Source organism: Schistocerca piceifrons, chromosome 7 (genome assembly GCF_021461385.2).
Source record: "Schistocerca piceifrons isolate TAMUIC-IGC-003096 chromosome 7, iqSchPice1.1, whole genome shotgun sequence".
NCBI lineage: Eukaryota > Metazoa > Arthropoda > Insecta > Orthoptera > Acrididae > Schistocerca > Schistocerca piceifrons.
In genome coordinates, this window is record NC_060144.1 from 273,912,082 (window position 1) to 273,927,040 (window position 14,959).

At 41.8% G+C, this 14,959-nt stretch overlaps 1 protein-coding gene across 1 annotated transcript in view; it reads right to left on the reverse strand.

The window, feature by feature from the left end:
- LOC124805125 (WD repeat-containing protein 81) overlaps positions 1-14,959 on the reverse strand; it is a 303,608-nt gene that overhangs the window by 160,584 nt on the left and 128,065 nt on the right. Inside the window, exon 11 of the mRNA XM_047265582.1 lies at positions 11,028-11,214. Within this exon, the coding sequence (XP_047121538.1) occupies positions 11,028-11,214 (187 nt within the window). The remainder of the gene's footprint in view (positions 1-11,027; positions 11,215-14,959) is intronic.

The following is a 14,959-nucleotide window of genomic DNA, read 5'->3' on the forward strand; positions in this document are numbered from 1 at the left end:
AACAATGGTGACTGATAGTCATTCAAAAATTAAGGAAATAGAAAAGCAGGAAAGAAAAATTCTCAGGAAGATTTATGGTCCAATCAACAAAAATGGCATTTGGATGAAGAGACCACAAAACGAACTCTATAGAAAGATCAACATAGTAACAGATGAAATCAGAAAGTGCCGAGCCAAATTTTACACACACATCTACAGGATGGAAGACTCCAGAACAGCAAAGAAATTATTCAATATTATAAGAAGGAGTAAATGTGGTACAGAATGGCTGAAAGAAGTCCAGAGGGATCTACAGCAGATTAACATAAAAAATCTCTAAGATCGCACCGAGTGCCGGCATAAAATCACAAGTGTGAAGTTTGGGGAAAGAACATTGCGTCAGCTTGGTAAAAAATGGACAGAGGAATGGAAGAAGGAGCATTCTGAGAGGATGAGGAGTTTTTGGGAAGCAAAGAAGAAAAACATCCGAAGATGAAATTATGAATTCAAGTTCAATCGCTCTCCTAAAGGGGCACAATCGTTATAATAATAATAATAAATAAATTAAGTTGCTCATCATTGTTGCATGAAGAGGCACTTATAGCTGCAGTTTGTGCAGCCCTCCCTGACTAGCATACGAATTGGCAAATAAGCAGATGCAGCCGTGACAAGCGAATGTAGCACTACATAGTGCAAAGTCCAAATTGCACACATTGAATTTTAAACACTTAAACACACCAAACATGCCTCAAATCATTAATTTTTAATTAACTTTCACTTCATATTGACATCTTAACAGTTGCAGATGTAAATGTTACACAAGTGACTAGTAGAGAAAATAAATAAAGGCAGTGTATGGTGTTACATTACAGACAACTTCCATCAATTGGGACTTTAATATTTGGACATGTAATACTTCATAACAATTTCTGTATCTCAGTTTTATGATAATATTTCAATGTATATTTTATTAACACTGAAACAATTCCTTGTTTATTCCCTGTAGTCATCACAAAAAACATGAAGTGTCTGTTGGGTGATGAAAACAATCAATTTCCTTACACCAGGCATGCCTGATAAAAGAAAAATTAATGCATTCAGCCACTTCACAGTAATCACTAGTTTTATTTAGACAAAACTGGGTTGAAGTTAGAAGTGTTCATGGCTGTTGTTCTGCATTTTGTGCTTTGTACCAGGCATACTTGATCAAATTCTTAAAATGTGGTGATGCAAACTGTTCCACAAAGAAACCTGAAGTGACAAAGAGCTACTGGAAAATATATTGTCTGACAATTTATTGAAAAATGCTTAAAAATTTCTTTATAGCGATGCTGAATCACGTTACTAGTTGCAGATTGAATCCAAATTATATAACATTCTTTTCACTGCCATTATAAAGATAGAGGTGTTTTTGTTTCCAAGCCAAGAGTCCAACAATTCCAATGAATTATTTTCTGCAACTGGTAAGATGATGATGCAGATTTAATATTGAAACTAATTCTCTCCCATTTTCCCAGATTTTTCTATGTCAGTTACAATATTTTTGCAACTAAACTGTCATTTTTTAAGTTTTTGTTTCTAGTTCGCCTTGAGGTTCCTGAAGACAGATATAAACCTCTATGAACAGTGATCCACTGATACTTATGATAGGCATTGTTGTGCATAAAGTTGTCATAGCATTTGTTGACTGTAAAGCGACTCTCTATTTTTTCACTCGTAATGATACAATGTGTAGTTTGCAAGCAGTTCTCAGACAAAACCTGACTGATTGGCACTGTACACAGCAGTTTAGAGGATAACAAGAAGCTTTGTCTTCATGTAGACTAAGAATTTCTGTATAGTTTTACCTGTTAAGGACATTTCCTCTACATACTTATTTGAAGTACAATTCGTATCTTTGACCTTCTTTGCCACATAATTTTCAGAATCTGTGTAACTGGGTTGAAGAAGCCTGGAAATCAAAAATGTTCACCTCACCTACAGTTCAGAGGACAGAGTCTCATAGTCTCCCTCAGTAATGACGCAATGGCTCCCATGAGCAATTCTAAATTTTTAGAAAGTTTTTCCTTCATACTTCTGTGAGTTTCATTTTGGCACCTATTTTGTAGTTCATGTAAATCTTTCTTCCATTTGTACAATCTGTGATCTGATTTTACAAAACTAAACCGCATTTGGACACTGTTCAACTTCAAGTGTTTTCTCACTCTTTCATTTAATCAAAAAATTTACAGCCTTATTCTTTTTTTTCTGGACTTCAATTAGCATAACAGTCATTATTTGAAACAGAATTTAAGGATTTGTCGGAGTTATTTCCTATGTCTTCTAATGTTTCCACAATTTGTAGTGAAATGTCAACACCATTCAAAAGAATGTCCAAGAAATTAACTAATAAATAACACAAATATAGGTCTTCAGGAGAAGTACATGATTTCTTCTGCATGCCACATTCTTCATATTTCATCTTTGCAAGGTTGAAACATTAATAGGATTCCACATTACTATGAAACTCTGGAACCTGCATGAAGATGTATGTGTATATGAAGAAAACACAAAGAAAAATAAATCAGATTTGTCTCCATGACTTAGTGATAACACTAATTATTACGTATATTTAATGAGTTGCAAATTCATGCAAATGGTAATAACAGTAAGCAATGGTGTCAGAGGAACCATCAATGGAAATTGAAATTTGCTTTAGAAATTGCAGTGGCACTGGGCCATAGTATCTGTTTGACAATGGGCCACCAACCAAGGCTATGCATCTGCCGTGTTTAGCATGCACTACCTGCTACAGATCTGATAGAGCTGCACATTTCTCAAGCCACCTGATGAGCTGTGAATTTGACACTTGTCAATACCTATAAAAAGTGCTTTCAATGTATCTTAGCAGTTTTATATAGTGTTTCTTTTGGTGTATTCCTTTTTTTATAAAAAAAAAAAAAAAAAAAATCACACAGGTTTCGACATGTTGGATTGGACCCTTTCCTTGCGAGAAGGGAAAAGGGAGAGTAACCATAGAACTAGAATGAAGAAAAGGGGAGACCGGAGGAGGAAAGAGAGAGAAGGGGCGTTGAGAGGAAGCACTGGAATGAAGTGTGACCAAAATAAATTTACACATAATAAAATTTAAAATAGTGTAAACCAAATAAATTTACATGCATCTTCCTCACTGCTTTCTTCTTTCTCTCTCAATAATTCTTCGATGGTGTCCTTGTTGTGTCACAATCCCACTCATTAATATAACTGTTTGGTGTAATTACACTACTGGCCATTAAAATTGCTACACCACGAAGATGACATGCTACAGACGTGAAATTTAACCAACAGGAAGAAGATGCTGTGATATGCAAATGATTAGCTTTTCAGAGCATTCACACAAGGTTGGCGCCGGTGGCGACACCTACAACGTGCTGACATGAGGAAAGATTCCGACCGATTTCTCATACACAAACAGCAGTTGACCGGCGTTGCCTGGTGAAACATTGTTGTGATGCCTCGTGTAAGGAGGAGAAATGCATACCATCATGTTTCCGACTTTGATAAAGGTCGAATTGTAGCCTATCGCGATTGTGGTTTATCGTATTGCGACATTGCTGCTCACGTTGGTCGAGATCCAATGCCTGTTAGCAAAATATGGAATCGGTGGGTTCAGGAGGGTAATACGGAACGCCGTGCTGGATCCCAACGGCCTCGTATCACTAGCAGTCAAGATGACAGGAATCTTATCCGCATGGCTGTAACAGATCATGCAGCCATGTCTCGATCCCTGAGTCAACAGATGGAGACGTTTGCAAAACAACAACCATCTGCATGAACAGTTCGACGATGTTTGCAGCAGCATGGACTATCAGCTCGAAGACCATGGCTGCGGTTACCCTTGATGCTGCATCACAGACAGGAGCGCCTGCGATGGTGTACTCAACGACAAACCTGGGTGCACGAATGGCAAAACATCAGTTTTTTGGATGAATCCAGGTTCTGTTTAGAGCATCATGATGATTGCATCCGTGTTTGGCAACATTGCAGTGAACGCACATTGGAAGTGTGTATCCGTCATCGCCATATTGGCGTATCACCCGGCGTGATGGTATAGGGTACCATTGGTTACACGTCTCGATCACCTCTTGTTCGCATTGACGGCACTTTGGACGTTACATTTCAGATGTGTTACAAACCGTAGCACTACCCTTCATTCAATCCCTGCGAAACTCTACATTTCAGCAGGATAATGCACGACCGCATGTTGCAGGTCCTGTACGGGCCTTTGTGGATACAGAAAATGTTCAACTGCTGCCCTGGCCAGCACATTCTCCAGACCTCTCACCAATTGAAACCATCTGGTCAATGGTGACCTAGCAACTGGCTCGTCACAATATGACAGTCACTACTCTTGATGAACTGTGGTATCGTGTTGAAACTGCATGGGCAGCTGTACCTGTACACACCATCCAAGCTCTGTTTGACTCAATGCCCAGGTGTATCAAGGCCGTTATTACAACCAGAGGTGGTTGTTCTGGGTACTGATTTCTCAGGATCTATGCACCCAAATTGCGTGAAAATGTAATTACATGTCAGTTCTAGTATAATATATTTATCAAATGAATACCCATTTATCATCTGCAATTCTTCTTGGTGTAGCAATTTTAATGGCCAGTAGTGTATTTATGCTTCCTTTACTCTGCTACCAGCTTTAAAACCCTTTTGATACATTTTTCCTCTACCCCTTCTGGTGATTTCTCTCACATTTTCTTCCTTGATTTATGAAGCAAGTATCTCCCCTTTATTACTCAACAGCTTTTTAGTTTGCCTAACTAGATCTTCTTTTTTCATAACATTTTTTCTTATTCTTTCTTTCCTCATCTGCCATCTGCCTCTTTGTATCTGTACATAAAGTTGTTTCTTGTCCACTTTTGTTGGCACCAGTCTGGACCTCCACTGAAGCCACCTTCTGTCTTTATGTCCCTGTCTTAGTGATGATGCTTGTTTCTACCCAATCCTTGGACCTACCATATTTAGCTTGAAAAATAAGTATTTGAAAAGACAGCTTAATAGTTATGAGGATGGACACTATTTTTAGGTGCTGTCACTATCTGATTGCCAACTGCCCAGATGCACTCTACAGACTACCATCAGGGCAGGCTCCAGGATTTGAAAACAGTTAGGTTATGGTACTTAATAGTTTTCTCCACATAATGAGTATTTTATGATATTTTGGGATTGCAACGGCATGATGTCGACATCTTACCACGATATAAATAACTATAGCTCCAGTTAAGGTGCAGTAAGAACACAGTCCAGGTAAACAATGTTGGACAGTTTTATTAAGAAATAAACTCACCAAACCAAAAATCATGTCATGCCAGTGTGCATGCACCGATAAATCTTTAAGCCTCTAAGATGGCGCAGCAGTTGAGTCATGTGCTCAACCGTGCATGCACTGCCTCCGTGTAAGCATAAGGCAGTAGTAATCAGTGAGACATTTATGTTTCAAGTGAACATTGTACTTAAACATGCATAAATGTAAAGATGGGACATATTGAGAGGTAGGGGCAATCTTATTTGGCTGCACCCATGGCCATACAGTGTGTGAAGTTGCTGGATTTGTCAGTGTTTCATGGCAGACTTTCAACATGTCTACAAGCAGTAATGTAACACCTATGGCCATGAAACATAACATCAGAATTGTGGTTGGAGACACATTTCATGGCTTGTGAATCAAAATTGCTTCCAAACCCAACACAAATTGCTGCAGGCAGTGAATGAAGCACCATTTCAACCTGTTAGCAACAATACATTGCGATGGGAACTGCATGCAATGAACATTTGGAGTTGGTCACCTTACAAGATGCCATCGCTCACTCAGGTACATAAAGATGACAACAGAAAAGTTCATCAGGATGGAAGAATATTTGGCTGATTTGACCTGCAAAATCACTTTACTCAAACCCGATTGAAAATCTGTTGGACTTGTTGGAACAGCAGGTAAAATGCCAGCATCAGCATCCCTGTAGTTATGTGGAATTGCAAAATCAGATCCTCAGCAAGTGGCTTAATCTGGATGCAACATACCTACACAACCTTGTGGACTCACTTCCTAACCAAATCCAAATGGTTATCGAGGTCAGGGGTGGAATTACATTGTATTAAATGATGCTTGTAATTATTTCTTCAGGTTGATTAATCTTTTCTCTGGTGAGTGTACATAAACATAAAAATTCCCCTTTGGAAAAAAAGTTAGTCATAGCAACTGTTTGTAAAGGCTTGTAATGTACAATCAATTTACACAAGTCTGAACATGGGTTGACAGAATAAGTAAAGTCTGAGATTAACTTGACAGCAGAACAATATAATGTGAGGTGAGATTGACAGTCAATACTGAATGTTCTTGCAATCCACGAGGTAGGTGTAATGTATTGGTGATGGTAATGACAGACATTCATGGCTCCCTAAGTCAGCAGTGGCTGACACACGGCATAACATAGCAGGTCGCAAAGTTTTCAACAAAACTCTAAAGAACTGTAGGTGCAGTCAGCACCTGGCTCAGAGACTTGACAGAAATCTGCTAGGAGTGGCTCTGTGCTGGCCCAAATACCCAGGCAGTGCAGCAATATTAGAGGAACTATTTGCGATAAGATTGGTCATGGAAACAAACAGGACCCCAGGGCCAGTGACCTCTAGGGGCATTTGCACTGGGCCTGCTGGGCTTGATCAAGCCTCTGGTGCTGCTAATGCAACCCTTTCTAGGTTAGGTTGCTTGCATAACACAGGTGTGAGAGGAGCTGTAGGTGAATGACCTGTAGACAGCAGATATTTTGGATAATAGCCATCTTCGGGTGAGTTTTACACTGGACATTGCTGGTGCATGCCACTATTGTATTTACGAGAATCTAATGCACCATTGAATGTAATGCACAAGCCAATTTTAAAAATTAAATTAATAGAAAAAACTAATTTTGGAACATCACTGGCAGGATATTTTTGTATTGCTGAAATTTATTTTACAATGCTAACTTTATTTCAAACAATATGATTATAAACATGTACTATAAAAAACAACAATAATTTATTTTTCAAGTTACTCATTGCAGTAACAAGTGACATTTTGATTATTAAAAAAGAATACCTAACTAGATTACCTACATGACATACAAAGAAACATACTGTAAATTAAAGGCATTACTCATCATTATTGACTAATGTCATCATTATTGGAATCCTGGGAAAAGTCTATATCAGAAATAAATTCATTTCCTCCTTCCCCACAATCCTCAGTGTCATTCCAGAGCACATCATCTTCACTGCCATCCAGTGTATTAGAAATACAGCATTTCTTGAGTGATTTTACAATCATTGGTGCTTTGATGAATTTCCAGTCACTGTAATGTAGGGTGCAGCACGTTTAATTTTTCCTGTCCGAATTGTTTCACGATTTGGTTCACGAAACCATATTTCGTACTGTTCCTGAACATAACCTTTGAAAGGCTTATTTATACGAACATCCAGTGTTTGTAATACAGAAGTCATTCCTCCAGGAATAATAACAAGGTCACTGGATAGGCTATGGATCTTCTTTTTTACGTCATCAGTGAGATGACCGCAAAATGCATCAAGATCCCACCAGAATGGAATTCCCACACATTATGGAGCCAGTCAAACATCAAAGTCTGTCATCCATCCCTTCTCTTGATTCCAAACAATGATGTCATCAGGGAATAGCTTTTCATTTTTTGGAGTCTTGGGGCTTGTTTTTCACTTGAAGATTAAAAAAGGGGGAAGTTTATTCCCATCTGCTGTGATTGCCAGCATTACCATTACGTGATTGCCAGCATTACCATTATGCGCCGTTTTTCACACCCAGATGTTTTGATGGTAACTTCTTTTGTACTCGTCTCATCAACTGTGTAATTACGTGGCATATCAAACCAAACTGGAGTCTCATTCATGTTGCCTATTTGGTCCACTGAAAAATTCTTCTCTTTCTGAAGTGTGATAAAATACCACTGAAATTCCTGAAGTTTCTTCTCAAAATCCTGTGGAAGCTTTTGGCATATTATTGTACGGCATTGCAGAGATAAGCCCGCCCATTTCATAAAGCGAGCAACCCATTCCCAGCTAGCCTTAAACTCCTGTTTCGGTATATTAAGAGCTGCAGCCACCTCTTTTGCTTGTTTTTATTATGGTGTCACTGGTCACAGGTTGCCCATTCTTCCTCCCTTCTCAGATGAAGTCCAGAACATTTACTTCAATGCCATGTCGTCTGCCTTTGCGAGGTCCAGTGAATTTCTTTCTAGTAGCAGTAGTTGCAAATAATCCCAATTTCTGTTTTTTCCATAAGCAAACATTACTCTCAGCTACCCTGAACTCTCTTCCTGTCCTTCTGTTACCATATTTTTCAGCATAAAGAATTAGTTTACACTTGAATGTAGCTTTATACAATATTCTTTTCTGCTTGTCTTCCATTTCGTGACTACCTAATGCAAACATAGTGTGAAGTACTAGAGTAAGTCAACAATAATGAAATGACATTAAGAAGTAAAACAGTGCATTGTAATGTATGGGACTGTACCTAAATTTCAATGAGAGAAAAAAAAATTATATATATATATATATATATATATATATATATATTTTTTACACACACACACACACACACACACACACACACACACACACACACATTCTATTTGAACCAACGACTAAAGAAAATCTCCTCTCATGGTAGTAATGGATTTTGTTCTGATGCCTGCAAACAGAATTCAGAACTGGAAATATATACCAGCTCTTTCAACTTGATAACCTCTTACCCGATTTATGATTTACTTTCTTTAATTCACAGATACCATACATATATTTCCTTGCTAGAGTTTAATAAATGTTTCGATACTTCAGATCACCTAGAGTAAGAAATACCACTGAATGATTCAAGTTTGTACTTGAATCTAATGCGACACCAAATCTTATTCGCACCCCAATTCTGAGTACTTCGTATGGTAAAAAAAAGTGTGCACTATATTCGCGTCGAATATGGCATGTTCATACTTAAAATCAGCACAAAGGTGCATGTACCTAGGTTACCACTATATGACAGTTCTCTCAAGAACAAATGTTGTTCCATCTCCAGATGCGTAGGCACATGCATAACATACTGCATGCACACCCAGTGTTGAATTTAAAGCCATAGAGCTCAAATTCAGTGGTTTAAAACAATAAAATTGACATTACATCAGATGTAACATTTTGTCTTTTTGAAGGCTTAAATAAATCACTCAGTCTCATACTATGTCTAAAGCCAGCATTATGACTAATAATATCTTCTGTCAAACATGTTTCCACAGACTCCTTTGTAATTGACTCCTTTACAATAGGATCCCAGGAGGATCCTGTTGTTGCCGAGATATTTGTGGCAGAATAATCTGAATAATCCATATAATGTATGTGTTCAGCTGTTACTGATTTACTGGAATGTCAAAGGCGAGTGTAGCAATCATGCCACAATTTTACACCTCAAGTGTTCACATCCATGATTAACACAAAAGGGATATATGAACAAATTTCATTGTTTAGCATCATATTGTATGTTGTAACAGAGTTTACTCTCTCAGCTATATGGATATGACTGGTTGCACAGGCAGTTACAAAGGTAAGTTTATATTTCCAACAGAAGTGCAAATAATACTTTTATCAGTGACTAGTTTCAACCTTTTCATTTATGCTCAAATCATTACCTATTTTATAAGATACAATGTTATTAATAAAACATGAAATAGAACATTTTCAAACATTTTGAGTGTACAGATTACAGCAGTGCAATAAATCTTTTGAGACATCCCTGCATTTGTAAAGTTTCACTGTACATAATACATTTTGTTTTTGCATCAGATCAATATAAAAAGTGTTACTTGACTGTATTACAGCTGTCTGAATACGAGTCACTAACTTGAATATGACTGACCTCATTGCAGAGTAAGATATGATGTCCCACCAGGAGACATCTAGTATCACATGTCGTCTTTACGAATTTGGTTTGGGTAAGTCAGCAAAATGGCACAGTATGGTTGTAATGGAATTCACTCGGTCATGGATAACATCACTGATAAGAAGTCATTTTGGTCTACTGGGCACATACATCAGTGGCTTCCTTTTGGAGTCTTTGTTGTTTGAAAAGTATACCCATACTGGGTAGTTATCATTAGTTTGAATATCAGTAGCCCTTCTCACTCCCTGATTCCTGTGTGAGTGATGAACATGATAGGAGTTCGACAGTAAAGACTGAGCTTATTAAAAAGCATGGCTTGCTCTGTCTCATTGTCATTAACCTAATGCAAATGCTGGTGTAGGTTCAGCAAGCAATCTGATCATTAAAATTCCCAATGAGGAACAATGGTCACTGTATATTCTTAATAAACATTCTTCTGATCAAATGAGTCATGTGATGGAAGATATACACTGGCATTAATGAAGCACTGGCTGAACAACACTGGGCAAAATAATGATTTTATATATCTGCTTTGTAAAGGTTTCTGGAATAAACACAATACACAAGACAGTAACAGTGTAACTAAATCAATGCTAAGAAACAAGTAATGTGTCCTTCCTAAACCGGTACATCAAATATTTTCATACTGAGTGAGCACAATTACTTCCAATAATATCATTTTCACTGTTGAGTCTTTTTTATAATATGAATTCATTATGAATGATGATACAGGACTTAGTATGTATGAAGTTTTGTTTCAGATGAGAGGGTAATTTAATAGAAGTACATTACAAGTTAAGGAAATATCTTTTTGAAAAAGGTGTAGGAAATACAAAATTTTGAAACAAGTGAACATCAGAGTGTTCTGGTACACATTCATGAAAGTTATCAGCTGTCACATCGACATATGGAGCAACTGTCAGTTCTGCTTTGACTACAGTTATATATGGATAGTTCATAATATTTATGGAATTTTGATACTATCACACAGGGGTTCAGGGGGTTCTGTTCTCTGTGTAATACTCTCAAAACACAATGTCACATCACAAATCAGAAATGTGCATTAACTTACCTCTCATGGTATCTTCCATGAGCAACAATGATATTGCATGCCTCACATTGCGTGGTACCATGTCAGCAGCTCGTGACAAAGCTGCACGACATATTTCAAGTCTGAACATGGGACAAACTGGTTCACTGCTGCTGGTAGGTCTTAGTTGTTGAGCAAGCAGCATTTCAACCACAATGCAGCCCAGAACCTATGAAACCACAGCACAAATACTTTCTTCATTGCCTACAAAGACAGAAAATAAATTATAAATCTAAGAAGCACATCCCTTCTCTTATTTTAAAACTTTCCTACTCAGTACTGATATTACAAGTCTGCCAGCAGTCTCTGCATTAGGACTCCAACATCTCATTGGCCAGTATGGCTGGTTAATCCTTTATGGAAATTCCTGATGGCTGCACTAGTCATGAAACATAAAATAGCTATCAGTGATGTATATGAATGTCTTCACTGTGGCTTTCTGATGCCGCATATTACAGAACATTGTTCAAAACAGAACTGTTACTACAGCAAAGTTAAATTAATATATTAAAATCTCAATAAAAAAAAGAATAAAATACCTATCCTTTTAATCTAGAAGAATTAAACGTTGTTAAACACTGTTATAGGTCTAACATCCTTTCAAAAGACTTCTCCAGCCTTATGTCATATGGTAAACAAAACTACTGCAGTTTAATTATCACCTAGAGGAACTTTACAAGGCAAGGGTCGACCGCAACCGGCATCCTTAAAACAAAACACACAATGCAGCAGTCTAATTATGCAGAAGTGATGAAATTAGCTTCTAACAGATCAAGGTTCATCATGAAGAACACATATTAATTTAATAAACAAATATGATGGAAGGAGGGAGAAAGGGGAAGGGCACGAGGGGAACAGAGGAATGGAGGGTAGAGGACAAAGGAATGGATGGAGGAGAAGGACAAAGAACTGGAGACTGGGAGGGGTCAGAGGGAGGGAAGGAGGGAGGGAGGGAGGGAGGGAAGGTAAGAGGGAGGGAAGGTGAGAGGGAGGGAGGTAGGGAGGGAAGGTGAGAGGGAGGGAGGGAAGGAGGGAGGTAGGGAGGGAATGTGTGAACGGAGGGAGGGGAAGGAGGGGAGGTAGGGAGGGAAGGTTGAGACGGAGGGAGGGAAGGAGGGAGGTAGGGAGGGAAGGAGGGAGGGAAGCAAGGAAGGAGGGAGGGAGGGAGGGAGGGAGGGGAGGGAGGGAGGGAGGGAGGGAGCAAGGGAAGGAGGGAGGGAGGGGGTTATAGGGAGTGAGGGAAGGAGGGAGGGAGGGAGGGGGTTATAGGGAGTGGAGGGAAGGAGGGAGGGAGGGGAGGGAGGGGGTTATAGGGAGGGAGAGAAGGAGGGAGGGGGGGTTATAGGGAGGGAGAGAAAGGAGGGAGGGGGGGTTTATAGGGAGGGAGAGAAGGAGGGAGGGATGGGGTATAGGGGAGGGAGAGAAGGAGGGAGGGATGGGGTATAGGGAGGGAGAGAAGGAGGGAGGGATGGGGTTATAGGGAGGGAGAGAAGGAGGGAGGGAGGGGGTTATAGGGAAGGAGAGAGGGAGGGGGTTATAGGGAAGGAGAGAGGGAGGAAGGGAGGGGGTTATAGGGAAGGGGAGAGGGAGGAAGGGAGGGGGGTTATAGGGGAGGGAGGGAGGGAAGGGAGGGGGTTATAGGGAGGGGGTCAGATTGAGGGGGGAGGGAGGGATGGAGGGGTCAAGAGGGAGAATAGGATGAGGGAGGGAGGGATGGAGGGGGATGGAGGGAGAATAGGAGGAAGACAGGGACAGAGGGGATGAGAGGAAGAGAGGGACAGAGGGGATGAGAGGGTGATAGGAGGAAGAGAGGGACGGAGGGGGATGAGAGGGTGATAGGAGGAAGAGAGGGGCGGAGGGGAATGAGAGGGTGATAGGAGGAAGAGAGGGGCGGAGGGGATAAGAGGGAGAATAGGAGGAAGAGAGGGGCGGAGGGGATGAGAGGGAGAATAGGAGGAAGAGAGGGATGGAGGGGATGAGAGGGAGAATAGGAGGAAGAGAGGGGCGGAGGGGATAAGAGGGAGAATAGGGAGGAAGAGAGGGGCGGAGGGGATGAGAGGGAGAATAGGAGGAAGAGAGGGATGGAGGGGATGAGAGGGAGAATAGGAGGAAGAGAGGGATGGAGGGGATGAGAGGGAGAATAGGAGGAAGAGAGGGATGAGGGGATGAGAGGGAGAATAGGAGGAAGAGAGGAAGAGAGGGATGGAGGGGATGAGAGGGAGAAAAGGAGGAAGAGAGGAAGAGAGGGATGGAGGGGATGAGAGGGAGAAAAGGAGGAAGAGAGGGATGGAGGGGATGAGAGGGAGAAAAGGAGGAAGAGAGGAAGAGAGGGATGGAGGGGATGAGAGGGAGAAAAGGAGGAAGAGAGGAAGAGAGGGATGGAGGGGATGAGAGGGAGAAAAGGAGGAAGAGAGGAAGAGAGGGATGGAGGGGATGAGAGGGAGAAAAGGAGGAAGAGAGGAAGAGAGGGATGGAGGGGATGAGAGGGAGAAAAGGAGGAAGAGAGGAAGAGAGGGATGGAGGGGAAGAGAGGGATGGGAGGGGATGAGAGGGAGAATAGGAGGAAGAGAGGGATGGAGGGGGATGAGAGGGAGAAAAGGAGGAAGAGAGGGATGGAGGGGATGAGAGGGAGAAAAGGAGGAAGAGAGGGATGGAGGGGATGAGAGGGAGAAAAGGAGGAAGAGAGGGATGGAGGGGAAGAGAGGGATGGAGGGGATGAGAGGGAGAAAAGGAGGAAGAGAGGGATGGAGGGGATGAGAGAGAGAAAAGGAGGAAGAGAGAGGATGGAGGGGATGAGAGAGAGGAAAGGAGGAAGGAGGGATGGAGGGGTAAGAGAGGGATGGAGGGGATGAGAGAGAGAAAGGAGGGAGAGAAGGAGGAACAGAGGGAGGAAGGGAGGGGATTATAGGGAGAGGAGGAGGAACAGAGGGAGGAAGGGAGGGGATTATAGGGAGTGGAGGAGGAACAGAGGGAGGAAGGGAGAGGATTATATGGAGACAAGGAGGAACAGGGTGAGAGAGAAAGGGAGGAGAAGAGATGTAGGGGAGTAAAGAGATGTAGGGGAGTAAAGAGATGTAGGGGAGTAAAGAGATGTAGGGGAGTAAAGAGATGTAGGGGAGTAAAGAGATGTAGGGGAGTAAAGAGATGTAGGGGAGTAAAGAGATGTAGGGGAGTATAGAGATGTAGGGGAGGAAAAGAGAGATAGAGATAGAGATAGAGAGAGAGAGAGAGAGAGAGAGAGAGAGAGAGAGAGAGAGAGAGAGAGGGAGGGAGGGAGGGAGGGAGGGAGGGGGAGGGAGGGGGAGGGAGAGGGATGGAGAGGGAGGGGGGAGGGAGAGGGAGAGGGAGGGAGGGGAGGAGAGGGAGGGGAGGGAGAGGGAGGGAGGGAGTGGGAGGGAGAGGGAGTGGGAGGGGAGAGGGAGGGGAGGGAGAGGGAGGGAGAGGGAGAGGGAGGGAGAGGGAGGGGGAGGGAGGGAGAGGGAGGGAGAGGGAGGGAGAGGGAGGGAGAGGGAGCGGGAGGGAGAGGGACTATAGGGAGAAGAGATGTAGGGGAGGAGAAGAGATTTAGGGAGGAGAAGAGATGTAGGGAGGAGAGGAGATGTAGGGAATGAGAGGAGATGTAGGGAATGAGAAGAGATGTAGGGAATGAGAAGAGATGTAGGGAATGAGAGAGAGGGAGGGGGAATAGGTGGTGGTAGGGAGGGGAAGAGATGGATGAAGAGAAGGGGAAGAGACAGAGGAACATAGGGGGAAAGGAAGGGGGAGGGAAGGGGAGAGAAGAAGGGAGGGAGGGGAAAAGATGTGGAGGTAGGGAGGGGCTAGGAGGGCAGGAGGGTAAACAGATGGAGGGTTGGAGGGACAAGGAAAGGAGGGGTAAACAGATGGTGGTAGGGAGGGACAAGGAAGGGAGGGTT